This window comes from Micropterus salmoides, unplaced genomic scaffold (assembly GCF_014851395.1).
Source record: "Micropterus salmoides isolate LMB-PRFRI ecotype aquatic unplaced genomic scaffold, ASM1485139v1 Ms_hic_scaffold_1, whole genome shotgun sequence".
In the NCBI taxonomy this organism is placed as follows: domain Eukaryota; kingdom Metazoa; phylum Chordata; class Actinopteri; order Centrarchiformes; family Centrarchidae; genus Micropterus; species Micropterus salmoides.
This window is the reverse complement of record NW_024040040.1, coordinates 43,158,987-43,186,872: the sequence shown is the minus strand read 5'-3', so window position 1 is coordinate 43,186,872 and position 27,886 is coordinate 43,158,987. Positions and strand designations below refer to the sequence as shown.

General features: G+C 38.9%; 2 protein-coding genes across 4 annotated transcripts; both read right to left on the bottom strand.

The window, feature by feature from the left end:
• Positions 1–1,337: 1,337 nt before the first annotated feature.
• htr5ab (5-hydroxytryptamine (serotonin) receptor 5A, genome duplicate b) lies at positions 1,338–9,987 on the bottom strand. Of its 3 annotated transcripts, XM_038729454.1 has the most exons (5): positions 9,690–9,987; positions 9,525–9,603; positions 9,087–9,280; positions 5,480–6,260; positions 1,338–1,961 (listed from the first exon to the last, which is right to left on the bottom strand). In XM_038729454.1, the coding sequence occupies exons 4-5, from the start codon at positions 6,185–6,187 to the stop codon at positions 1,629–1,631; spliced, it is 1,041 nt and encodes a 346-aa protein (XP_038585382.1). In that variant the 5' UTR covers positions 6,188–6,260; positions 9,087–9,280; positions 9,525–9,603; positions 9,690–9,987; the 3' UTR covers positions 1,338–1,628. The 3 variants fall into 3 exon arrangements, with proteins under 3 accessions (XP_038585382.1, XP_038585393.1, XP_038585404.1); XM_038729465.1 differs by lacking the exon at positions 9,087–9,280; XM_038729476.1 differs by lacking the exons at positions 9,087–9,280; positions 9,525–9,603.
• Positions 9,988–22,017: 12,030 nt separating this feature from the next.
• LOC119910704 lies at positions 22,018–24,995 on the bottom strand. Its single transcript, XM_038729439.1, has 7 exons — positions 24,836–24,995; positions 23,990–24,134; positions 23,570–23,683; positions 23,311–23,455; positions 23,014–23,162; positions 22,750–22,889; positions 22,018–22,665 (listed from the first exon to the last, which is right to left on the bottom strand). Exons 1-7 carry the CDS (start codon positions 24,978–24,980, stop codon positions 22,496–22,498), a joined length of 1,008 nt encoding a protein of 335 aa, XP_038585367.1. The 5' UTR covers positions 24,981–24,995; the 3' UTR covers positions 22,018–22,495.
• Between the last annotated feature and the right edge of the window lie 2,891 nt (positions 24,996–27,886).

The following is a 27,886-nucleotide window of genomic DNA, read 5'->3' as shown; positions in this document are numbered from 1 at the left end:
TATTTCCTGTGACTACTTTATAATAAGAGTCATCTTGTGTTTTACCAGTTAAATGCTATTAATGTGAAGCTGCAGCAGTAGGAAATATTTGGTTTGCATTGATGATTGATGATGAATGTGTACCACAGACACCCAGTTTGTAATACAACAAATATGTACAATTCGCAATCACCATTTTGTTACATCATTCGCCATTTTTAAAAATGAAAATCTTCCAGATTGGTAACTTAATCCTTGAGATTATCTCAATAATTCACCTAATTTGGAGATACTTAGTTTTCACTGGACAGTGATGATGCAGATAGTTTGGACAAACGTACTTCTCCAGTCCAAAAGATAAACTGATAATTTAATGACGTTTGTGCAAGAAACTTTGTTAATGCTCTCCAACAGGAGCTCACTTACATATGACACACCTATTTGCTGAGGATCACTTTCTCATGCTTGATTCCTCACACTACAGTATATTACACAACAAAATAAAGGTTCACTTCTACACTGTTGGCAATTTGTGCAGGAACAGGGGAGTCATATAAAAACCTGATAAAGATCCACAATGGGAAAACATCATGTTTTGTGTGCTGAGCCCGTTGTGTGTATTGGTAAACATTAGCCCCCACCCCGACTTTAGCTTCTCCATTCATTGAAGAAACACATAGTATATCTATTTTTAATTTCCCAGTTTATGTCCTACTGACTTCTCTGGCTACAGAATATATTGTGTGATAATGCCTTGAATAGCTTTCCATCATTCCAGATATCTTCTGTATCTTATAGTAGGCATACTAAATGGAGTGAGATGCAGTGATTGGTGTTTGCTGTTTCTCAACAATGCCTCTATTCAAAGAAGATGAAGATAACAACTTATTCTGCTATTTTCCTTCTTTCACAAAAGGCATGGGAGTATATAGGTGTGCAAGGATAATTAGTGTGTAGTTATCCAGCACCAGAGGGGAGATAGTACATTTATCTAGGAGTATGCATGAATAAATGTGTCCCTAGCTATAACATGGAGGTGGCTGAAGACTTTATCAGATCCTAGAATCCTTCTTCTCGATAATCAGATAATTTTAGCTCAAAATGTTATGTACGATGAGCATTTTGTGGTTTAGTTTTGGGGAAAAAACAGTTTGTTATACTTATTCTTATATTATTTATAAGTTATTTTTGTTCAGTTCTAAAAGGTTTTTCTTAAACATTTCTTCCAGCCCTACTTTGAAATTATTTTTAGCAGTCTCACATATGATGATGAAAACTGTTTACGAGGGAGGTAATGTGTCTTTCTCCCTAATGAGCCTGGAACAGCAGAAAGAAGCCAACTTGTAGACAGCACTGTGTCCGTTACTGCAACAACACAGCCAATTTATTCCTCTCTTTGTAGATACAGTAGCTGAGACCCCTGTCTCAGTCCAGCTGTGAGGTTAACTCAGCACTGGTAATGAACAAAACAAAACATAAATTAATACGACACCTTTTTAAAGACAGTTTTTCAGACATTGTTTCTGGTTATCATCCATCTGATGGATGATGGAGTGACGGATGCAGACAGGTTAATCCCTTTCTGTCTGCAGGAGTAACACTGCGGAGTGAATGCTGGTGTAGTGTGTCTGCCGACCATACAGAGTGGCTCAGCGTTGCCGGGAGAAGAGGTTCCTCAGGGCATTGTTGTAGTTCTTATTAAAGGCTGTGTATATGAGCGGGTTAAAGAAGGAGTTGGAGTAGCCCAGCCACAGGAAGATGCTCTTCCAGATGGGTGGGATGTCACAGGAGCACAGCGGGACGATGAGCTCGGTGATGAAGAAAGGGATCCAGCAAAGTACAAACACGCCAATCAAAATGCCTACCATCAGAGCCGCCTTTTTCTCCTTCTGCTCGCGCCATGTGTCCCCATCTGTCTGGAAGGTCACAGTGGCGTGGCGCACAGTAAACACCATCTGGGGCTGCTGTGTTTCCTCCTTTACCTGGGAGACAGACAATCAGAGAATAAATCAGTTACTTCATTGATCCATTAATCAATCAGACAAACCTGGTTAGCATTAGAATTAAAAAAGCAATATCTTGAACAATGACGGTCAAAGAAAAGCAATTGCAGAGGGGAACATTTTATGGCTGCTCAACAAAAGATGAATTATAGGCTGCTGAACATAAGTGTGAATCAACAGGTGGATCAACAAGCCAAAGCGTATTATTTCATTTCACGCACACACACACACACACACACACCCAACACAGAGCATAAAGCCACAGCCGCATCTTAATCTGCATTTTTTCCAGCAACCCATTTTGTTCCATTTCACAAACATATTGCACTGCTGGGAAAAGGACAAAGAAAATGTCAACATTAATCTGCTGACTTTCTCCTCTCTTATTTGTTGCCTAGCACAGCTCAAGGCTGACTATTTTTTTGTTTATCAGGAGATGTCGCCCGGGTCATTCAGCAAACTCACAGCTTTTGAAAAGACAAACCATGCCTCTAAATGTGTTGGAAGTAAAGTGCAGAGACTAACACTCTAAACTGGTGTGTTCTGTTCAAAATTTAAACACGACCCTGCACACGGAGGGAGAAACTTTTTTACTCTGGTGTAAATTTAGCTGAATCAATAATGGGTCAGCAGGGCCTCCAACTGATTAGATGGATGAAGCAAATCCATTGCAGCAGAGCAGAGAGGTTAAAAGCATAAGGTTGTTGGGAAGTAGGTTTCAAACCTCAACATTATATACTAGATGGTACAGTAGATAAAATGGGCACTTAACTGCAGATCCTCTTTTATACAGCGGATCATTTATGAGGTTATGATGTACCTCCAAGCCAAGACTGTGAGACTCACCTTAAATGGCTCACTTAAAACAAAATCTGGTTTCCCAGAACAGTTTGAATAGGTCATTTGTCACTGCCTTCCAAAAGGATCCATATGACTGAAAGAACAATTCATATTTTAATAGTTGCATTTAAGCAACTATAACTATGCGGTTAAAGGACAGGTAAAGACAGTGGTCAAGGTTAAAGGAATAGTTTGATATTTTAGGAAATGCTTTCTTGCTGAGAGTTAGATAAGAAGATTGCAACTCTTATGCCTTTATGCTAGATATGAAGCTAAAGCAAAGTGGTTAGGTTAGTTTAGCATAATGGTCCAGTGGATACCACTGAAGCCTCACAGCAAGAAGGTCGTGGTTCAAACCCCGGTCTCCCCGGCCTTTCTGTGTGGAGTTTGCATGTTCTCCCCGTGTCTGCGTGGGTTTCCTCCGGGTATTCCGGTTTTCCCCACCATCAAAAAAAAACAACCGTGTGTAGGAGTGTCTTCAGTCAGTGCTTTGACCAGACACTGACATAAGATCTGGAGTTGGTCCCCGGGCGCTGCACAGCGGCTGCCCACTGCTCCCTTGAGGGATGGGTTAAATGCAGAGGATGAATATCACAATGTGTATGTGACAAATAAAGTACATTTGAAAAGGCTAGCCTGTTTCTGTCCAAAGCCTTTAAAATTCACTAATTAACACGTTATATTTTCTTTGTTTTTCACTGGGAGTTAGGTGCTAGAAGTACAACTTGTTGATGAACAAAAGCTGGGAACAGTGGCATCTCTTGAGTTCAGTCAGAGGCTGAGCTGCCACACAAAAACACACAGGCACACTCTTAACACACATGGTTGGCGCTAGCTAGCTTAAAACTAATGTTTGCACAGTGGGTACATTGGTTGTTTTGGGCAAATTAACACAGACTGCACAAGTGATCCAGCTGTCAAATTTGTACAAATGTTTGGGGGATCTTTTTTACTTGGACAAATACAGGCTAGTTTCCCCTTTGCACCCACTCTTTATGCTAAGCTAATCATCTCATGGCTCTAACTTATCATTGACTGTTAGCAGAAGGGATGTGAACCACATTCACTAGTGAGACTGAGAGTATAAAGTCAGTCAGTCCTGCAGGTCAGGTCAGGTCTCACACCTGCAGATATTCATCTGCTTCTTTCATATGTTAAAAAGGTATAAGTGTTCAAGAGAGAAAGACAAGTGTACTTAATGTGTTGAAGGTCAGGTGATTCGGTCAGGAAGCTAGACTGTGTTAAGGTTTTATGGAATCTAAAATGTGTAGACAAAAGTTAATTTATTTAGTTCTTTTGTTTCAACATCAGTCAGTTTTCATATTTGTAGTGACATTAACCATTTTCTGAAACTACACAATTTATGGCATTCTGTACTGGAGTGTGAAGCTATTTTTGCATCTTAACCTTTCAATACACTCTATTCATGGTGGCATGTGTTTGTGTGTCTTTGACTTAATGTCTTTGAGTGGGTGTTGTTGATGGATGAGTGCAGGGGGTTTATTATCTTGGATGTTGATGCCATTGCTCACATCACACCACTGTGCAAGCACTCTCCAGGGCTCTGTGCCTTGACTCTTAGAAGTACGCTGGGAAATTATGAGAATAAACTTTGGTCAGGTAATGAGACACGTACATTACAACCATAAGCTGTGGGTCCGTCTGTGGAAAGCAGAATTACAAATAAAACATATTCCGTTTAATTGCTATGTCTTCAAGAGTGATTGCCTGTGTAATAAAACTTGACGTAAAAGTAGGTCTATTAAATCAATAAAACACAGAGCTAATTTATTCTATGATTGGTCCGCCTTGTGGGAAATTTACATGCAATGTAAAGCATGTACTTTACATTGCATGTAAATTGTGTATTTTCTGTGAACATTTTCTAAGATCTCAGGAAAGAAGGCTTTTCATAGGTGAAAAAAAGATGTCTGCTCTAAGATGACTAAAAGTAAAAATGGTGTAATCTGCAATGGGGTGTGTGTGTGTGTGTGTGTGTGTGTGTGTGTGTGTGGGGGGGGGGGTGATCAAATTGCATTTTCCACCATAAAGGCATATGAATAGTAGGCACTCAATTTTCACAGGAATGGATCTAGATCTTTGTGTCTGCTGATTAGAGAAATGCCGCAGCCCGGACAGTGCAGTGGCCCATTAAAGATACCGGTGGTGGTATTTATAGCCTTCTAGCTTCTGTCGACGCACGTTAACAAGCTGCTGATGATGAGCGGGACTGCTTTAATTATTTGTCCTTATGCTCATGCAATGGATACTTATGTTTCCCTTATTACTGTTGAACAGCTTGTCAGCCAAAATAATAAATAATTGCATAACCCATATTTGTTGGTTGCTGTCAGGGGCATCAACCAGTTGCAAGAGGAGGAATATTCATCATTTGATATAGGAGGGTTGTTAAAGAAACTGCTGGCCGACACAGCTTATTTGTACATGAGCGGTTTACAAAGTGCTCTCAACCAACCTTTCTGACTGAAGTACAGTTCATCACAGCCTAGCTGCTTATTCTCTGATTGGTTTCAAGGAGTGTCCAAATACATGTATTAACCAATACCTTGACAAGGGGAGAATAATGATATTATGACTTATAAGAATGAGGGGTTATTTTAAGAAAATGGATTTTAAAAAGGAAAATAAATAATCACCTCAGCCATGGGTGTTATTGTGTTGGTCTTGCGGGAACCAATCCGAAACTTGGCAGCCTTGTAGATCTTCCAATAAACAAACAGCACCACACAAAGCGGCAGGTAAAATGCTCCAAAGGTGGAGAAGATCGTGTAGGATGGCTCCTGGCTCACCTGGCACTTCATCCCCTCTGAGTAGGTCTCCCCCCAGCCAAACAGAGGCGACAGGGAAATGATGGAGGACAGCAGCCATGTGAGTGCGATCATCACATTGGAGATCTTTTTACGTGTCTTGAGCGTGTACTGCAGGTGCCTGGTGATGGACCAGTAGCGGTCCAGCGCGATGGCCGTCACGTTCCAGATGCTGGCTGTGCAGCAGAGCACATCGAAGGAGATCCACACCTGGCACAACACGCGACCAAGTTTCCACAGCCTGCCGTTCAGCTCATGGACAAGGCTGAGAGGCATGACCAGGGCGGCCACCATCACGTCGGAGATGGCCATGGAAGCCACAAGGTTGTGGGGCACCCGGTGGAATGTCCTCACCCTCAGGATGGTCACCAGCACCAGCAAGTTCCACACAAAGGTGGCCACCACCAGCATTGCCAGCAATGTAAGAGTGAGCACGCTGAAAACAGAAAAGGGCCGGTAGATGTTTCCCCCGGAGTCATGACCGTCCAAAGCTCCAGTGAAGTTAGCTGTCAGTATGCTGGTGTTGGGATACGTCATGGTTGCTGCTCACGGCCCCGCAGCCAAGGGCCAAGACAATTCAGAGACAGTTTCTGCAGACAGTGGATACATTCTGCAGTGGGGAGAGTGAAGATGCACAAACTATTTTAATGTTATATTTACAAGTCTCTGAAATCAAAAACCATTCATATCTATGAAAACTGTATGAAATTCAACAATATATGCTAAAGATTAAAGATGCGATACTGGCTTTTTCCGCTGGCTTTGCACCATTGCGTAAATGCACTAGTGTACATCCCTGTGTCATTCACAAGAGAGGTACTTTAATGATTTGCTCACAATAGTAAATCACACTTGAGTTTTTCACAGCTGTCAAGCAACCTGCCTACAACTTTCAAGTGCAATTTCATCTGCTGTTAAAAATGCTCAAAAGTACTCAGGGAAAGGGCCATAAATATTCAGTTTCATCATCCCACAGTTTTCTTTTGATTTGCATCAAAGTCGGACTTCTGTTGCAAAATGATCTGTTTTAAGTGGAGTCTTTGTTGTACACTCATTGAGGAATATCTCAATTTTGTATCCAACAGAGAGATCCCTCTGTTAAACATTTTGGAGTTATATGTTTTAAGTGGTGCGGTGAGCAGCATCTATTTTCACTTTATATATACGAGAGTCTACTAGACAGATACACTGTTTTTACAAAGGACATCTATTTTTCAGATTCACAAAAGAAAAGATCTGACATACCAGCTCTATTAATACATTCACAGAAGAGGCTCAGCATGTCAACACTACACGATGTTCAACAGTGCAGAAACAATGAATCTCAAATCCCAAACCCTTATACTGTCAGTCAGCGGGATGTTGTAAAGTTTGGTATTGATTTTTACAACTTACAACCGTTAAACACGGTATTAATGAATAGACCAACTTAATTACAAGTGCAGTAGAAATAAGTAATGATTTCAGTGACAATTTTAACTACAAACTTACAACTACAAACTAACTACAAAGGAAAAACTCACAGAAGGATTAGAAATCCATCATTTGTATCCAGAATACATTCTTATGATAACTAAGACATATCTGATTCACAGAAGCAGCATTTTTGAGCAGCATTACTGGGGTCAATAATGATTTCACGCATATCGTTTTGGAAAACATATTCAGATGTGCCTGACAATCTCATAAGATGTTAATTTTAATCATTAATCATAACTTCTTATTTCTGAACGCTCAGTTTAAACTACTCCTATTGCTTTAACCTATTCCTGTGACTTACTCTTGCTTTAACAATTCTCACGACTTTTTCAAAATACAGATCACAGTTTTGTACCTTGACCCAGCGTATCAACCGCACCAGTCTTAAAGTGAAGTTTAACCCGTCATCTTGAATATCAAATATAACCATTCATTTTGCATGTCTCCTCTTGTGACATTGTAATAAGGGGATCTGGTTGACTTACTCGTGTTTTTCCCAGGCTTTTGGGCGCAGTGGAAGCGTCCATAATGAGTGTAGCTAATGCATGTAATTCAGTTGAAATAATTTGCCCTTACTGACTAGATTGCAGGATTTAATCAATAGGATCATATTCTGTTTGGCCTGTAAATGACATTACATTGGCTGTATTACTGAAGCATTCATCTGATGGATAAATCAATCAAACATTTCTCAAAACGGGACGCGCTAATTTTTCTGCACGAAAATTAAATAGAGTTCCTCATGAAAATGCTTTACATTTATGTGTCTAACACCCAGTGGGTTGTGTCAGATTGATCTGCTTGTTATCAATCACTGAGCCTCAGTAAGGCCTGAGGGGTAATAACAATAAGAGCCTTGTCAGCTAGTATATTTATGTGACATGTCACACTGTCTGTCAGCATCACAAACCATGCCCTCTAATGAAAGGGTCCAACCAAGCACACCGATAGGCCCTCTGCTCTCTCTTCTCCCTGCTCCTATTAACAAGCCTAATAGCCATGAAATTGGACAACCGTTTTGAAGGGAATAGACAATCAAATATGCCTGTTCCATCCCTCAAACAGTGGCTGTCACTCACTCTGTGAAAGACAGATGTGCAAGGAAGAAAGATGTAGAAAAACACATGCAAATGCATATGTGGAAAGGAGGGAGGAGGGAGACGCTGATAGACAAGAAGACAGGAATCGCATTTAAGTGATGTAAAAGGATGACAACTGAATACATTTAAGTCTGTATTTTGGAGCGTGTTTTAGAATGCTGTGTGGGTTAAGTGTCAATTCAGGTCAGCCACTGTCTTCACACCGGCAAGTGCCAGCTGGTTCACTGGGCATATTTGCTACAGAGCCTTGTGGGGATTTGAGTTAACTGCAAGAAATTAAACAGGGCCAGAGGGTGATTAACATCTCATTACTAATAATATGGTCTGCACTTTTTTAGTTTTTAATGCAGTTAAGGGCACAGGCGAAAAATGGTGTGAAGACTTTTCTTTTTGACAGAGCCGCAGCGGGGAGAAATTACCACACCACATATATTTCATAATACCCAGCTAATTAATCAATAACTAAAATCCTTCCTGAGCTTCACAAGCCTTTGCAAGAAAGCCACACCGCACCTGATGCTGCACAAATCAAGACGTTGAACAAAAACAATCTCTCAAGATCATTAAAAGATATTTAAAAGATGAATGCATTTTGCATGTTTTTCAATGAAGTTTTCTTTGTTGCAATTATTTCTGGCCACAACCTAGACCATAATAAAGTGAGTGTAATTTTTTCAGCAAAATACTAGTAATTTGCAAGACCTGCATATCTTTGCTTTTTGCTGTTCCCAATTTATTATCTTTTTTTTGATGCAATTAAACTACTGATAAAAAAACCCTTCTAACAACAAAGCACCGAAGGCTGCCAGCTACACATTTAGGTATAAAAGTACTTTTACATCTAGATTTCATCTCACCTTTGTGCCCAAGCACACCCCCACAACCTCGTGATTAAAACAGCAAGAGTGTGAATGGCATTGTCTTTGTATAGAGCTCCTCATTCTGAAACAGTTGGATGCTTCTTACACAATCTTCACCAAGGAGAGCTTCTCTGGGGCTTTGGGGACTGACATTTGCAGCCGAGTGGATGGAAGGTAGATGTGCCCTCTGGCTTGGGTGATATTCAAATCAGAAAGCATAAAGCATAAAGCACACATTTAACGTGATTGGGAATTCAGTTATGTATTCTGCAGCTTTGGTACTTCATCTTTAGCAAGGCACTGAGAGCATTTCCCTCTTACTCACTGAAAACATTCACATTATTTGCATTATTTGTTGAAATTCATTCTGAGAGATTTAACAAAAGTGTTTCTCCAGGATAATAACTTTCAACCATTTAAATATTTGGGGCTCACATATGTCGCATGAGGTGTCTTTCCTGCGCTTGCCTCTGCTAGATGACTATCAGGACACTTGTTACTCTTGAATCCCAATCTAAAAACAAACAAATAAAAAAAATCGGTATTTCTTGTTTTAGAAGAAAACTCGGCGGCCACGATTTATATCCGGAAATAACTCACCCCATTAACAGTTCGGCATAAAGCAGTCCTGCACGAGAAGACCTCAGCTCAGTTGTAACCTCTCCATCGATATTCACTGCTCTTGTCAGCGGAGTGATTGAACCGCCGGGCTCAGTGTTGGTGGCAGCAGAAACACCTTGCACCGAGGATACAGAGGCGCTGGAATGAACCACGCAGCGGTCGGGAGGGGGAATGGAGTACAATTCAAATCAGGTCCACTGCGTTTTCTAGGCATGTGGGAGACTCGTGCGTGTGTGTTTTGGACGTGCACTTCACGCGAGCAACAGACTTCTGTTGTCGCTGAAGAAGACGATGCCGCTGTCTCGTCACACATGTTCGTGCTGCTAGGAAAACATTCCCTCTTTCTAATTAGTCTCATACTGCAGTGATCAGAGGTTGCTTGAGGAGATCCTGCTGCTTTATGATGGATGATACTTGCTTGCGACCACCCCTTGAAACTCCCCATGGTACTTCTCCAATCTCCTGCTTACGTGATTAATTCGTATGTAAAAAGGAAAAAAAAAAAAGATTATTAAAATCTCTCAAATTATTGGCAGGAACTATGTAGCCTACAACTTGTGCAGAATATCCCGTGGTACAATTCCTTTGTCCCGGGAAAAATGTCCTGAGAAAATCTCCCAGGATGATTAATTGAATTAAATTATCATTGTCTCCTGCTTACAGGAATAGTACACCATGTGTACCATGTACACCATCCATCCATTAAGAATCTGTTTTGATGATATTTTTAACACAAAACTATATTGCTTTTTAAAGTTAATTACATTCACCAGCAGCAGACCTGTAATTCTGATTCCTATCAGATTTTATAATGTCAGACTGCGGCTTTGAAGGTAACTGACTGTCCTTCAATAATGGCACGGACTGATGCCCTGACTGTAGACTGGCTTTTTAGTATCACAGGGACACCATGAATACATATAGCCCATATAAAAAGTTGTGGTTTCAGGCAATAGCCAGCATCATGGGAGGCTTGTTCATTACTATTATAGGAAGAAAGAAAGCCTGTTTGTGTCAGCACACCTTGTATTAATTTGTTAAAGTTGTTAGTTGTACTTGGCTTTACAGCTGGGGCTGCCATGTAAATGTCACATCACACACCTTCCACCTCCTTTTCCTTCAGCAGTCTTGGAGGGTGGGATGAGGGTTTTTCTAACGGTTGCTTGTACTATCTCCTCCAAATCCATGGGATTTGTTTTAAACGTCTGCTCAAAGAGTGTAAGTGCTCTTCAGTAACTAACCATGAAATATGCAGCTGCTGCACATATGTAATAGGCACGCATCATATCATCCCCTGCTCAAAGAAAGCATTTGAGGATCTATGGTGCCCCATCCCTCCCTCCCTCCTCCCCCCTTTGTTCCCCCATACAGGTGATGCCAATGCACAAATCAGCTCTGCTGAATAATCTGCTTTGAGAAATTCTGTCTTTGCTAATTATAGGGCTATGAAGGCATTAACGCTACCCACTTGAAGTTTCAGTGCAAAGTGCGCCTTATTAAAACAGATGACATACTTGCACTTCCAGCTGTTTAGCTGTTTAGTCTTCAAAGTTGATCAAAATACACTGTGTTATAGGCTTGCATGAAAACACTGGAAGGGCTCATATCACACAGTGTAGTCTTGTTTTTGAAGCGTGAGCACTAATCAAGCTTAACATTTAACCCTGTGTCACCGGAAAAATCACACTGTTTTGAGCTGCTGTGACTCACCTTATTCACACTAATTGCAAATGTCACACTTCCTCTGCTCTGTTCCCTTGTCCAGAAGCAAGAGGGTCTTTTTTTCTTCATTGCTGGGCACATTGACCTTGTCCAGCCTGGCTGCTTTCATCCCCATAAATAGCCAGTCATCAATTATTTCGATTACTACCAGAATTGAACCCTGGCAGCAACTCTAACTTCATGTTGTAGGTCCTGGAAAATGAGTGAGAAAAATGCGTTTTGGTATTGGATCAGGGACTGTGCTGGTAAACCTGTCACATAAATTCAGCGGTGTACTTGTGTGTCTGGCCTGCAGTATGAGTGATTGAATGTTAAACACCGAGAAACATGAGATTCCATATTCGGGCACCTTCTGTTCCATGCTCTATGATCTCACAAGGTCACATGTGGGTAAGTGTGAACGTGTTGCACATGGTAAAAGCTAAACTGTCACGATTTATTGGGTCCTTTAGAGAGTTCATTGACTAATTTGTGAAGAAAATAACAGAAAAAGAGCGGTACACTCCCTTGTAATTGTAATGTTGGGCTGCTGGCTACAATAGGTAATTTTTTACACACATTCACATTTATTAATTTCACATGCCATTGTAAATGTATTTGTTGTGTTTCATTTGTTGACTTTTCCATTGGGATTTTATCCAAACAACAAACTTAAGGTGATAATAAATAAAGTGCCATAGAAGATACAAGTATAAACCTTTTTAACTTGAATCACACATTCTTCATATTCTGCCAACAAGGTCGATATTGTCAGGCTCTACTGTCCTTCGTCCCTGACAGTCAATGATATCTGTATGCACTGCACCACCCCCACCTAATTACAGCATCAGTATGTGTCAGTAGTTGGCGAGGCAGGAGTAAGTTCAGCCAGACAAGGTGTTAGGCTGTGATGTGCTGAGGCAAGCAGCGCTGGCCCAGTAGATGAAGGAAAGGAAGAAGTGGTTCAATAAATTGTGAAGCTCGAGGTCTGTAGGTCCCCTTTGACAGTCTGTTGGCAGAGGACACACAGCAAGCAGATATTCCTGTGCAAGAACGATGCTGCCAGCTCATGCTGCATGCTCAATATTTTTCAAGGTTGACTCAAGGTTGACAATGACCTCAAGTACAGTATGCATGCCAAAGACTGCCGCAAGCCTTGCTGCTTCAACAGTGTGCTGCATATGAATAAATACCGTAAAACTTCAATTATAGCTGAATCCCAAATAGCCGCCTACCCAATTTAATGATCTGGAGTGGGAACACATTTTGACAAATAAACACACGCCTGGTCTGGTTTTTGTTCTTTGGATGTATAAAACCTCTTAAACCCTGCGGGGTTGCCTGCTTTAGCTGCTTCTAAGCTGCTTAGATAGTTAATACAAATATTAATGTTTAAACATATCAATAGCCAATGTCAGTATGGACATGCTACACATCGTTAGATCGGTTAGATTCTCCACAATTCAATAGTTCAGTTCATTTAACGGAAACAGCAAGCCCCAAAGTCTAATTCTTATAGATTTACCAGTGTAACCTGCATGGTACAAGAGATGAAAAGGGGAAAAAGTGCCGACTCACATTACCTTTGAAGCTCGTTGAGTCCAAAAAGCTAGTTATGAATCCTGTCATGTGAAGTCCATTGCTCTCTGTCTGCTAACTTCTGCCACACTTCTCTCATCCTGAACCCTGTTGTTTTCGTTACGTTGCTGCAAAATAAAGTGCATAAGCCGTCTGTCGAAGCTATATCAAACGGTTTCATAGTGGTCCCGAATATAGGCAGGGTCAATTCAGTGATTTTAGCAAATAAAAGCCCGTGCTATTAATCAAAGTTTTACAGTACATACAATACTGTATGCTGCTGCGGGGTAAAATAATAGGACCATGTTATGGAATGTAATGCATGCCTGTGGTAATTATTGAGGCTGCAGTGAAATTGTGTTCTGTTGGATTACAGCATGTTCCTGCTTTTCCCTTGCAAGCATATTCCCCTGCATTTGTGTTAATTATTAGGGAGAAACTGATTTTTTGCATTTCCTCTTAAATTAGCACACTTTCTCAAGCTGTAGGTACCAGGTATGTAGTGTTGTAGTCATGCATAAAAGTGTCTCCCCAGGCTTTAATAACTGATACAGCATTCATTATATTGTTTGCCGCTCTAAATCAAAACTGTTCTTCTGTATTTCCTCACCTAAATTATTATTGACACACACATTCTTTCATTCCACCGAGGTGATCTTCACTGAAACGTTTGGCTGGGTTTTAGGCGTTGCACATAATATAGGGGACAGAGGTGTCCTTATTGTACAGCAATCATCTTGATAAATTGCTCTGACCCTGTGTGTCGCTGTGAACTTGTCAAGACTGGAAATACTTTAGCAGCCTGCTATCTACCAAGAATTTCAAGCTGCTGTAAATGATAGAATGAGGCTCTTGTTTTCTTTTCTCCAAAGAGTGATATAAGACAAATGGTCAGATTGTCAGTGCAAAGCTACAGTATATGATATGTTGCTGACAACGTCACTGTCAGTATACGCTTTTTCTTCCATATCCTCTCACACAAGCAAACTAACTGGGTGAATCTGACCCAGAGATGACTTTTCTATCTTTAAAAAAAAAAATTAAATTGCTATTTTCCCTTCCGTTTGCTATACTGTCAATTTATAGTTGGATTTTTAAAGATAAGATCAAATAAACACTTGTAGTATGTATCAGTCAGGGAAGGATTTTCTGGCCTCTTTCTTCTGTCGTTTTGAACGGCCACAATGCGGATTATATATTCAGTCTTATTCACACCTTTCCAAAGATGACACATTGCGATGCATTTCAAAACACAATGAGTCAGTGCATGACTTGTGAATCTTTGGTCATTGAACTCCCCCAGTGAAAGGCATTATAGATGTCTGTGAATCCACATGTCTTTAATCCTAAAATTAACCCATTTTCTAATTTACACTTTCCAGGGAGAATCTGTTCCAGATAAGTTTATCATATTCATGAATACAGCTTTTAATTCATGTGGTTAAATGCCAGTTAGTGTAGGGGACTTTTCAACTTCAGCATAGGATTATATTGCATGATAATCTCTTCTGCAGTTATCTTTTTAAAAGCACTTGGCATTAAATTTAAGCATAAATCTAGCAGAGTGGAATGGATGCAGCTATTGCCATTTGTAATACTAAAACAATTCTGGCATGATTGGATGTTCACCAGACTCCTTTCACTTAATACCTTAAATAATTACTGTCCTTTGAATAATTGAAAAGAGTAGCTTACATATAAAACAAAGGCTAATTTGATCATTTTAATTTAATTATTCTTCAACGAGAGTTTTTAATTGAAATAGTTAATGAACTGTTGAAGTCTTTTTAACTGGAAAATGTTTAATTTCAGATCTTATGCCTCAAGTGATCCCCTGACTCATCTTTTAGGTGAATAGCCCGAGGTATTGCCCTAAAAAAATAAGGAAATTAATAAAGCACTCAAGGTCATGTGCCAGGAAACTCTGAGAGAAGCCATCCATCTACTGCTCCTAGGGACCGGCCAAGGTAAAACAGGCTCAGGCTTCATATTTCTTTAAAATGACATTAGCATTTTCAAGTGCAACAATGAAGAAGTGTGGCTTAGAATTACAACACCTCATCTAATATTGCTCTGCTGCAGCCAGGAAGCCCTTTGAATTTACACAGAGAGGCTGTATCATATTTTCAAATCTGTTAACATCTTTGTGTTCAGTAGCGGAGACAGTTTTTTGTCAGGGCATGTTGATTTCCCTCCTTTTCATATGTCTGGCACCATGGCTGCTTACCTCCAATCCTCCTGTCACCTCACTAAGTTAAAAATAAATACTGCAGGGAAGCAATATAGTCTGTTGCCCGTCCCCAACGATAATACACACACATTATTATACACACCACACCCCAAACCCTTGCATCACATGTCATCTCAGACACCAACCAGTGTGTTGGGAGCACTTGTATGAAGGGCCCTTTAATCGGAAATTTGCTGCAATCAAAGACCCTAGACCTTTTGGGTAAAATGAGTCAGATGCTTGACTCTGATCCCCTGCTAGACGCCAAACAATGAGGGTATACTGTCCTGTTTTCTGTGTCAGAGCTCCACGCTTTGCCCTGTTGGAAGGCTTTATATAAAGTTTGTAGTGAATTTAGGAAGGTATGCCTCTCTTCCACCTCAGTCTAACTTGTCACCCTAGTCCTTTCCTTTCCTATTATTATCCTTTGATCTTACATAGCTTAATTTTAAATTAACCACCATGCCACACTGACACAGCCTGCAGCGCCATTTCAAAACAACATTTGCTTATACAAAGTGCTATTTACCATATTCTTCCACTCATAAACAGATTCCACTTCCCTCCAGCTGTAGTTATATTTCCCTTGACATTAGAAGTCATTTTTGACAAGCAAAAACATTTTGAGCATTTAGTGGTAATGCATTTACCTTACATTTGGTATAACAAATTCAGTCAGAAAAATCCTCATCATGATTTCATAAATAAAGTTGACTTTGTCTCACTTGGGCTCACACCAAGACAATTTCCTGCTCAGTCAGAAACCAATCTCACATTGAACAACATTGAAAGTCTCAGTGGGAAAAGAGTGAGCATAGCATAATGCTGTTTACATGTACGAAGTGTTGATATGAACAACAAACTCAACGGATGAAGCATGGATGCAGTATGTGTAATCACCTGACACTGTCCACTTGTTATAGCACATATGTCCTTTTTGCAAAAAGATGGCCAAGTGGTGTAAACAACAATGATACATTATCAATTCTTGCAGACTTGGAGGAAGATTAGCATTCATTTGGAGTCGTGTTTCTGGCCTCTTGATGCTTTGGTCTCCGACTCCTGAGGGAAATATCAGACTCTTTAGCTACTAAATCCTCAATTATATTCACCAGCCTATGTATGCTGTTTAGTGCTAGTGTCATACACTGGTTTTGTTAAATGGACTGTACTCGTATAGCACCTTTCTAGCCCTTCTGACCGCTCCCTACATGTCACATTCACTGATGTAGTGCCCAAAAACACTTTGACATGAAGCCTCATCACATGCGAGCTGGGGGAAACCGGGGATCAACCACCAATCTTTTGACTGATTCTCAGTCATCCAGGTCATTGTTATCTAAGGTGGGTTAAAATCAAGGGCAACTGGACTTGGTTGAAGATACTCGAAGACATTTCACCTCTTATCCAAGAGCCTTCTTCGTTCTGAAGTCCAGTTGCCGTTGATTTTAACCCACTTGCTGCTACCGCTGCTAATACAGCTTTTCATAAGAAAACATTTTAGCCTTAAAGACACATTTCAAGCTGGAAGTGGAGTTTTCCTTTCCTTGCTGTGTCAGTTTGTTACCGTTGAGATGCTAACCTGCTTCATGTGACCTTGACGTTCATGTTGACGTTTTGGATCTATTTAGTCAGTGCTTGTTTGCTTGGGTGTCTAAGAGCATGCTGCTGGCTGTTAAAATGCTGTCTGAGGGATCTGTTCGTGGCCTACATGTTCTTGGCTGCTGATTTTCAAATTCTCATCTTTCTGCTGTCCTATACCCATGTGTAGAGCTTCCATAGAAATAATTGTGCTTTTCTTTGGTTGATGTTTTGCATCTGAATTATGATGCTTTCACGCTGCTGATTTGCAAAGTGGTTAAATATGAATTCACGTGAAGAGTATTGTGAGAGTTTTTGGCTCAGTTGGTTTTGCTGCTTATTTCCCTCTAGGTTATAGTTATTACTTTGAGGGGTGTCCTGCACTGCAAGACTGGGTCTTTAGTAGCTTGAGGGATGTAAAGATGATTGTATTACTCACACAGCAAATTTTGTGCCTGTTCTGCAAATGTAGCTGACATACTCAGCAATATGTACTGCTTATCACCTGCTTATCGTGCTAACATTAAAAGAGAAATGTCTGTAAGTATGTGTAATATGTGTAGAGGTTTACATGTATCCATCTATAATTAAAGTGATATTTTGATATTTCTAAGAAATGAGATTGTTTTTGCTTTCTTGCTGAGAGTAAGATGAGAGGACTAAAACCACTCTTAGCTCAGCATCAGAATTAGGTTTATTGCCAGGTACATTTTCACAAACGAGGAATTTGCCTTGGTATGTATTGGTGCTTAACAGTACACTTGAACGTAAATATAGAAATATAAATATAGACAAAGTAAAGCGATCAAAAATTTTAAAAAGTATACAAAATAATAAATTAATACTATAATACTAATACAAAAATGCAAAAAATATACAGGATCATTAATAATGAATGTGCAAAAAAAGTCACAATATGTGCAAAAAGAATTGCAATATACACAACATTACACAAAGACTGGAAATAGGGGGAAGCAGCTAACTAAAATGTCAAAAATTATGGGTTACTTGGACAATTGTATTTTGACATAATTTCAGAATCAAGTATGAAACTAGGCTCCACTCTCAAAATGCTCCTGCTGTTATTTTCTTTTGCAGCATTTCAAACACAAGCCTTCTTCAGTTTTTTTTTTCTGCAGGCACTTTTTCTTATGCAACTTGCTAACATGCCCCCCCCCCATAAACCCTGGTGTGCGTGTCCTTTTTCAAATCTTATATTTCAGAAAAAGAAAGACTTTGTTCACCATTCTCAGTGCAAAAAAAGGAAACAGGCTTCATTAATTTTTGTTGACACATAACAAGACAGTTAAGACATACAATGTAGGATAGACAAAATGTTTTGCACACTAGTCACATTACATGCAGGAAAGACTGAGTATGAACCAGTCAAATTAACATAAAAAAGTGTAGTCAAAGAAATGTTCCAGAATTATCCAGGAGTGGAAGTAAGTACAAAGGGATAAATCACAGATGTGGAAAACATCACATACGACAGTTTGTTTAGTCTGAAATCTTTTCATCAATCATCATCTGTTAAGCTCTTCAGACTTAAATATAAACATGTGGCACTGGATAATATTTCTATCTTTTAAAGTAATTTACAGACCACTAGAGAACTGTGTTCTCTATAATTATTACTTCCTCAGTTACTTCTAATTACTGTAAATTATAGTCTATATCTTTTGATTAACATCAACAAGTTCCTTGTTGGTTTGTCTGTGTCCTAGAAGACTACATCTGCCAATGCTCATCTGCACTGACAGAAAAGCACCACCACTAATTAGTCAGATCTAGTTTAAAAAATCATCAACTTAAAGTAATAATTATTCCTACAGATTTCACTCTTTGGTTTCTTCTGTCCCCATATCTGGACTGAGTGGGTTTGTCTTAAATATGGAGCAATAGGAATCAGGGATTACTAGCTAATTAGTGTAACTGTCATGGGATTAATTAATTCAAAGCATTTACATATATTCTAATTGTTTTACCAAGCTAATTGGCGTCACTGTGCCACAGTTGTACTGCAGTTTGTTTGCTTCCAGCGAAAGCAATATGTCAACCTTCTGCTTGCTGTTGTTGCCCTATCAGCTTTTTAAAAATGCATACACCATATTAAACACTTTGAATACCAATAGAAATGCATTTATTCAAAACGTTGTCTTGGTTTAAGTCCACATAATCCCTGCTCCTGTAATGAAAATAGTGCACTGGCTGTATTATTACTTGTGTTGTGTTGTGGTTTTGTTATATTCAAAGTTGTCAGACTCCTGAACCCATAATACTGCTGAGAAATTGGCAAATGCATTGTGTAAATTATACAGATATAACAAACTGTTGCATCACTTACATATAAGGTTTGACCTGCATAAATTTACTTAAAACTTAAAATTTTTTGTGATGAAAACATTAGCACGTCTCCAGTCTATGGTTGATGTTATCATCAGCAAATGTATTATTTATCCTCCTTCAGCCATGTTTGAAATCCCCTTCATATTACATATCACAAAGCAGAGGCTTTCCTCAGAGAATGTCATAGAGGAAAACAAAACAAAACAAAAAGAATCATTGATTCTGATCACAAATGATTTGGTATTGCTTTACAACTAAAGCCTGACCTGCATAAAGTTACTTAAGGAGGCATAAAATGCCATTTTTTGTCATGAAAACATTTGCACATGTCTCCAGACTCTAGTTTAAGGATGAAACTTTCTTGAGTGAGAGGAGTAAATTAATCTGTAACTTTCATAAGAAACAAGTCAAATAAACCAAAGATAGCTAAAATTGTCACCATTTCTGGGAACAGTTCAGTTCTTTGATCCTTTTAATAATTTCGTGGGTTTTTTTCATTCATTTTATAAACACTTCCTGCAGACTGTGACTCTTGGAAGACATTTTGATATTATTATCAGCAAACGTATAATTTCTCATTTCTCATGTTTGAAATCCCCTTCAAAAAAGCTTTCCTCAGAAAATGTAATAGAGTGAACCAAAGTAAATAAAGAATCATTGATTCTGATCACAAATAAATATAAAAAATTTTTGACTAGTATTTCAGCTGTTATGAATACTTGCCCAGTCAGTTTAAGTCAATAAATCATTTTTAATAAGAGCTTTTAAATAAACAGTACTTCAGTGCAGCTGATGATGCATAAATTGTGCTCAGGGAACCAGTTTAAGGCTATATTAAAAATTTAAGACCGTCATTTTTATGTGTTTTGTCACTATATTGACTACTCTTGTATTGATTACAACCACAAACTCACTGTTTGTTGATTCTAAAAAGGCAGAAGACCACTCATAAAAATGTCAGAGATAATTAATGCTCATCATAATTTAGCTGTTGCCTGCAGAGTGAGGGGGCTTGAGTGGGAGGACAACCTAGCACAAGGCATGACTTCTTTTTTAACCCAATCTATTTTTCCTGCATAATTATATGAATTCAGTTAATTGGGAATGCACATTTGCATATCTAGGTTATTTCTCACATGGAGAAAAAAGGTCTTTGGAGAGTATAGAAACAATTACAAGTCCGCCAGACAGTGAAACACCTCCATTTCTTCCTCCATGTCTGCCATTTCCCTCTAGTGTTTTACTCCAGGGAGGATTTGGCCCCAGTGCTCCGGAGGAAACATGTGATAACACCAAAGTGCAATATGTGCAGGAGTCACATCCATGAAGCATTTTAATGGACTTTGCAGCTGCCTTTAGCACACACTATCACCTGACAACCATCTTTAAATTACTTTGGGCACTTGTTGGTATTTATAAAAACCTGTCACGGAGGGAGTACTTGCAATGAAGTTCTAAAGGAAATTAGATTGGACCTGTTTAATCTGATACTGGCTGGTAAATGATATTGGGGGTAATCTCATTTTCTGCTCTTGCCTAAGAATTTTTCTCTGCTGTTATAAAGCCATAGCTATTTTTAATCAACTAAGCTGATGCATTATGTTGTTAGGGGTGAACATAGACTATCCTTCTCAACTGAAAGTTACTTACTATATGAGAAGTTCAGAAAGAATCTTTTGAAGTTTACTCTGAATAGCAGTTATTGTATTTCATTACAGTGAGTGCAGATTTTCAATGAATCCTTCTCCCCTTTCAATACTGTTAAGCGCTCCAAAGTGGCAGCCATAATTTCTCAACTAGTCCTTTATACTGCAGCTAATGATTGTTTTCTTGATTAATCAGTTAATTGCTTGTTCAAAGTGCCAGAAAAGGACTGCTAAAGGCACTGCTAAAAAATATGTTAAGTTAACTACTATAAAATACCAAGGAAACTAGAAAATATTCACATTTGAGAAGCTTTTCTGCAGACAGACAAACAGTTTGAATCAAACTTAAATGGGGAATCCTCCTGATTGAGCCACAAGATCGCCACTGCAAGCAGCACCGTGTAATTCCTTAATTTCCGAACAGAGCAGAATGTAATATTCCATAAATATTTATGTTTCTGGAAGCAAAAGTACATATTTAAAAACATACACAAAACTAAATTGCGGCGATGCAATTTCTAATTAGTGATTTTCCACTCCTGTGTGCTCTAACTCTGCCTCTTTCAGTACCGAGCCTGAAAGCAAATCAGTTCTGCATTATAAAGCCAGAGATAATAACATTCGGCAGGATTTTCTCCAAATGAGAGAGTCAAATAAATTGCCAGTGTGAGTTTATGTTCAGGGTCACAGAAATCCACCCACAGCTGAATGATCTTTTGCAATCTGTCTGTAAACACTAAAATAACACTTCACCAAGCAGCAGGGAAAGCAACAATATGGCTTGCAGAAAGTTTGTTGGAAATTAACCAGTGATTGTCAATCCAAATAATAATATGTCTGAAAGATATATTATGCCTGCAGGGCACTTAGAACCAATGTAAAATTATAGAAATAAGACCACGTTGCATTTAATTTCTTCATTTGACCCACTAAATAAAACCATTCTGCAGATGGAGACCAATTTACTCAGCTGTGCGATCAGCATGTCCATCCGTGGACACATTCATTGTGTCCCTATTGTCTTTTTTTCCTGCTTTCATCTGATGTCCGGGTTCTATTCAACTCAACATCCTCATCAAAGGTCGTGCTGCTCTTTCCCACAGCCAACGGGCATGTTTGATATTCCATCCCTTAAGCTGCATCAAGAAAGAAGGCACTTATAAACTTGAGCAAGTGTGATTATCTGTGTGGTATCACATCACACAGAGACACAGAGAGGATGTGAGAGAGGGTGTAGAGGGTTTTAATGAACTTATGTACAAAATATCATCATCATGAGTAAAGAATCCAAGATATTATGTTTAATTCTGTAACCTTACCCAGGTTCAGCTTATAATAAAGTGCGTATTAGGATTGTATGTTATTGAATAAAGACAGCAGATAAAATTTGGCCTCTAAAACACAAAAATAGTATGAGCCACACTGGATAATATTGTTTGTATTTGTTTTGAATGCTTTGGATTTTCTTTATGAATACCATTTTGTGAATCATATGCTCAATAGAGAGACAGTGTCCCTGTAAGATCTACTGTGCCATCTTCTGGCAAAACAGAGCTCTGGTTGTCAATCACGTTCTTAGTGTGAAGTGAGTATATGCTGTCCTCTGTTGGTGATTTATGTAAAGTGCACACTTGCAGATTATCACTGTTGCATGACAAACAAGTTGTTGTATTGTGTATTTGTTAGCTTTCTTCATGTCTTCACTTCTGGAGTTTGTGTTTGATGTTGCCTTCAGGCTGGCACACTGTCTCGCAGACCCCAAATGTCAGATCAGGCTCCATGGCAAGAGGCTTGCTTGACTTTTCCGTGTGCAAACATAAAGAGATCAAATGGCTCAAGCTCATGATGGTCATCAGGAGCATGAGGGACCCTAAAGGTAAGAGAAGACAGGGTAAACTTCCACAATAAATAGGAAAATTTGCTTGTTAAATGTGCATATAAGATGACATCTCACCACAGTAGACTGTGTTTGCAGCGAGGTCATGGATACGATAGCTTCTGGTGAACATTGCACCCAGGCCCAGAATTAGAACAGCATAGACGCTGAATGTGTAGCGCATGTACTTGGCTAACAGGGAGCTCTGTAAGATGAACCTGAGTGGAGCAATGTTTTCAATCATTTCTTTAAAATAAAAACATTCCATTATTTTGCTTTACAAAGAAAAGACAAAATCAGATATTAGACATTCATTTAAATCCCCAGTAATTTTGTCCTTACCAGATTATAGTGCACGAGGAGATTGTGGTGAGGACGATGGTGCTGACTAGTGGGTCCGGCACACCAGCTTTGTACTTCAGTACTATGCCAACACCTACCACAGCATTTAAGAGAGACCACCAGGCAAACAATGCCAAGCCATTCTGGGTCTGCCACAAACAATAAAGCACATTTCATGTATTCCAATGAAATTGACAGGAATTGAACACATCTTTCATTAGTGACCTCACGGCTAACCGAGAATATTACAGAAAGCAAATTTACTACAAGGATCATTTGGTAATTGAGCGGCCTCACCAGGTAACGTGTCAAGGAGATCACATTAGGGTTGTTGATGGCCAGCCAGCGTTTATGCTTGTTGAGGTGACAGTAGGACATGTAGAGCATGTAGAAGCTGAAGACTGGCAGAATCCACCTGAGTATGACGGCTCCAAGTATGTCGCTGTGGAAAGCAACAGCAGCTTTGATTGCCGGTGTGCACACATATTTCTTTGAGAGTGTAAATGGTGCTGTAGTTCTTTTTTTGCTACAGTATAAGAGCACTGACACTACTTACTGTGTATCCCACAGAGACATGCTGCACATTCTTGCAATGTTAATCATGGTCCACATCAGATAAAATTCTGGAGGGTGGATTTCTGGATTGCAAGACTCAGGATGGAGGATATTTCTACAGATGGAACAACAACAGTCTTAATTATAACTGAAGTTATAATCCTTTGCATTTTTTCAGCAATAGCCATTCATATTATTATTTACATTCTGTAATCCCCTTTCTACATAGCAGTTTTCAATGGCAGAGTCTGGATTTGGATTCTAATTGCCTACCTAGGCACATGAGTTTGTTTGGTTGCACTGTAAATACATACTGTAAAAACAGGTCTCTCTGTATCAAACAGGACTGAAATCTTAAGGATTATAACTTGAACCACACTTTATTCTGGCATTGTTTCTTGGAAGACACCATCCATGCTACCTTTTAAACAGGCTGACCACTGTAAACAAGAGCCAAGCCTTAGACCAAAAGTCAATCATGATCCAGCAATTGTCTGACCACCAGTCCATAGTCACCTCCAGGGGGAAGGTCTCAGACACATTCCTGGAAGAGGTCTGAAACAGAGCTGAAGAAGAAGAAAAAGAAAACAAAAATCACTTTTCCTTTTTTCTCCACGTCAAATATACTCTGTGTGTGTGTGTGTGTGTGTGTGTGTGTGTGTGTGTGTGTGTGTGTGTGCTCATAAGGCCTAGTAATTTTCATTGGCCTACATCCATGTCAAATGCTTCAGAGCAAAGGTCCTTCAGTAAGAAGTGCACTGTAAAACATCCATGTTTTTATAGCTATGAGACTGATTTAATTTTTGATGATAATAAATATTCATGACTAAATATGCATTTATAATACATCTTTACCGTAGGTATTATTTATTATTAAATTAAACACTACACATTTATCTTGATTGGTGCAATGAAGTATGTTACTTCACCATTTACTAAATAAGCCCGCCCACTTCAAAGTAGTGAGAGGTGTTCAGAGAAAAAACTAAACAGCAAAATCTCATGTGAAATAATAAAAACTGTTCAAACACTGGCTAAAAATAACGTGTTAATGTAGGTCTCCATTACTCACAGTAAAAAGTTAATTTCAGGGCCTTTAAAGAATGTTTTTAATGTAGTGACTTTAAAAAAAACACACACACAATAACATATCACTATAAGCAAAGGATAAGCTTAATAAAACCATCACATTCTCGTATTGTCAAGCTCTGAATACTTCTGCTGTGATTAAAATATTGAAATATTCAGTAGATGTGGAGTCACTCACCATTGGGCACGCAGCTGTCTGTTGCCAGGCTAAAGAAGATTTCTGAGATCACCTGAGTAATGACAGCCAGGACAATGCACCCAGCATGTATCACTACGTGGTTGCTGTTTTTTGCTAGGAGGGGAGACATCTGGAACCTCACCATCGTGTCCAACTACAGCTCAGAATACTGCAAGGCACATTGTTTGTCACCACAATATAAGGACTATAGACTTTGGATTGCTGCATGTACTGCACAATTTTATGGTATGGCTTGATTACACCTGTAAAGCCCTGTAATCCCTGTAGTCATTATAAAACAAGGCCTGTGTCTGTGCGTGTGAGAAAGATACAGAGCTGACATTACACTTTTGATACAGTTGTACACAGCAGTTTTTACTTGGTACACTTGAACTTATCAAAGGGAATAGTTAATGCTGTAATGATTAGACAACTTATTGATTAGTTTATCAATATACATTTTTTAAAAGTAATTTATTAAACAAAGAAATATGTTTTATTATTTTTGGATTTGGTATTGTTGTAAAACAAACAATTTGAAGATGTTATCTTGTGCTTTGAGAAATAGAGAACTATTATTTGAAATGTTTAGGATTAACCTATTAATTAATACAAAACATATTTCTTAGTTTCAGCATTAAATAAATTGTTTTGCTTAAAAGCAAATGGTCTAATATAATGAAATCATGTATACTTACAAATGTTTTGGTAAATTAAACAAGAGGATACTATTTATGCATAGAAATGCCTGAAGGTTAATTAATGAATCCCTTTTTCAATTTCCATCTCATATTCATAAATTATTTATTATTATTATTTATTTTAACTTTTCTTTTACTGTTCCTATTATTTTGTATTGAGTTTTTGTGTTGAAACACATCTTTTGTAATTTTGTTTTACTATTTTTCCTCTTATTTACTGTTATTAATCCACCATTTGTTCAGTCTAATTTTATTCCTTTTGACTGTGAAAAACACAATATTATTATTAAACTCCTTTTGATTGAAATTAAAAATTATTTGTGACATGCGCAAGTGTTTTAACACATTCATTGTAATATTTATTGGTATACAGTAAATATAGTAAATTTCAAATCAGCTGTCTGAGATTGCCATCCAGAAAAATACTGCTGATGAGTAAAACAGGTGACCACTTGCTCTAAGGTAATAATCACAGAGTTTTCTTTGTGTCATGGCTATTTCTACTGGCGACATACTGGGTCCACTGTCACTGTAAAGCGGCCTTTTGTGATGCTTCCATGTGACCAGGGTGATGTGTGCCACAAATATAATGCAGGAAATAGCCAGGATCAAAGCTGAAGAGGAGATTAAATATCTATATGAGTAGAAAATTGCAAAAAAGTATATTAGAAAAGGTGTGTGGGGTAAGTGTCAAACAGTACCTGCAAAATTGTAAATGTGATGTTCAGGGGAGGCAGAATTGCTCATTATGCCTGTCAACCACAGGATTACCACAGGGTAGATGGTCACGATATAACGCACATGCTCATCAAGGTAGAAGTTCTCTAACAGAAACCTGGGAGCAAGGGGAGACAAAGACAAAAGATTTGGGTTCCTTTGCTCATGTATTTTCTCTCAGGGTAAGAAAAAAACACCAACATGACAGAATGCAGCAGGGAATCAGTCTCACCAGGCTAACAGCTCCAGCAGAAGCAGCAGCAGTGACAGCATTGCACATCTAGTTCCTGTTTCTGTCTGCTGTAAGTATATCGTCAGGTTCAGCAGAGTGAAGAGAGTCCCCCATGTTGCATATACTGCAACTCCATTTTGTACCTGATTCCACACAATGAAAGTCAACTTTTAAGCTTGAATGATTAGCAATGTCTGAAAAAGGACTGAAAAAGGTTTTTCTTAATGTTACTCATGCATATTTGTTGACAAAGATTTTATCATAATTGTTTTGAATGTTCTGCCTCAGATTTGTGAAATGATCCACTGTTTGGCCTCAAGTGTTGACCATAAGAGTTTAAACCACAATTAACCATCAGGTTTCTTACACTTTTACTCAGAAGCAAAAATCAGCCTTTAAACTCAAAAGAAATAACGATTTGATACTCATCATGATAATAATCGAAATCGAAAGATATGGAACATTTTTGTCCATGTTGTCCGGACCTATCAACTAATTGTTTCAGCACAATAAGCAGGTTGTAAAGCTATGGCAATATCTCAATCCTGAAGTATTTGGCTGAATTTCCCTTGCTGGGGTGTCCTGTGACCTTATATCACCTCTTCTTTAATGTTAAGTGCAAGGCAAAGAGGGACTGAAAACCAATCTCAGGGTATTTTCTATGGCGTAACACTGCTAGCTGCTTCTACCTTCCTAATCTCAGACCACAGTCGCCTTGTGCACAGACTTAGCACAGCCAGTGGGACTGGGCATTTTTTTGAGGATTCACTCTTTAGATATGGGTGATGGAGCAGCCAGCAGCTTTGGGACCACTGGCTGGCTTCTTTAACCTTATAGTGTGTCAGCAGTGTGCAGTGGGACCTAACAAATGGAAAGCTACTGACAGACTGATAAAGGAATGGTCTGACATTTTCAGAAAAAAACACTCATTCGCTTTTTTGCTGAGAGCTAGAATCATTGCCAATCTCTAGTTTGTACAGTAAATAGGAAGCTGGTTAGCTTAGCTTTGAATGACTGGAAACAGGAGGAAAACAGTTAGCCTGGCTGTTTAGCCAATATTCTGATGAGCCAAAGAACTGCTTTGTGATATTTGTTCAACCAGGCTCCATAGATTCTTCAGTCCACAACAAGAGAAAAATAGGATCATGTAACCGCTGAACGTCATTAGTGCTGAAATTATCACCACTGGCAGCAACAACCTACATGCACACAGAACAGCAGACATTTAAACTGTCAGGAATGACAGTAATAAATATAATAAAATAATAAATAAATACAGCTGTTAATGGTTTTTAGAAATTGAGGACCAGGTTTGGGTGCCCCACCTGAACTCACACACTTACTCCCGATCAAACATAAACAACCATGAAATGTTCAAGCAAATATTGATGAAAATAGAGA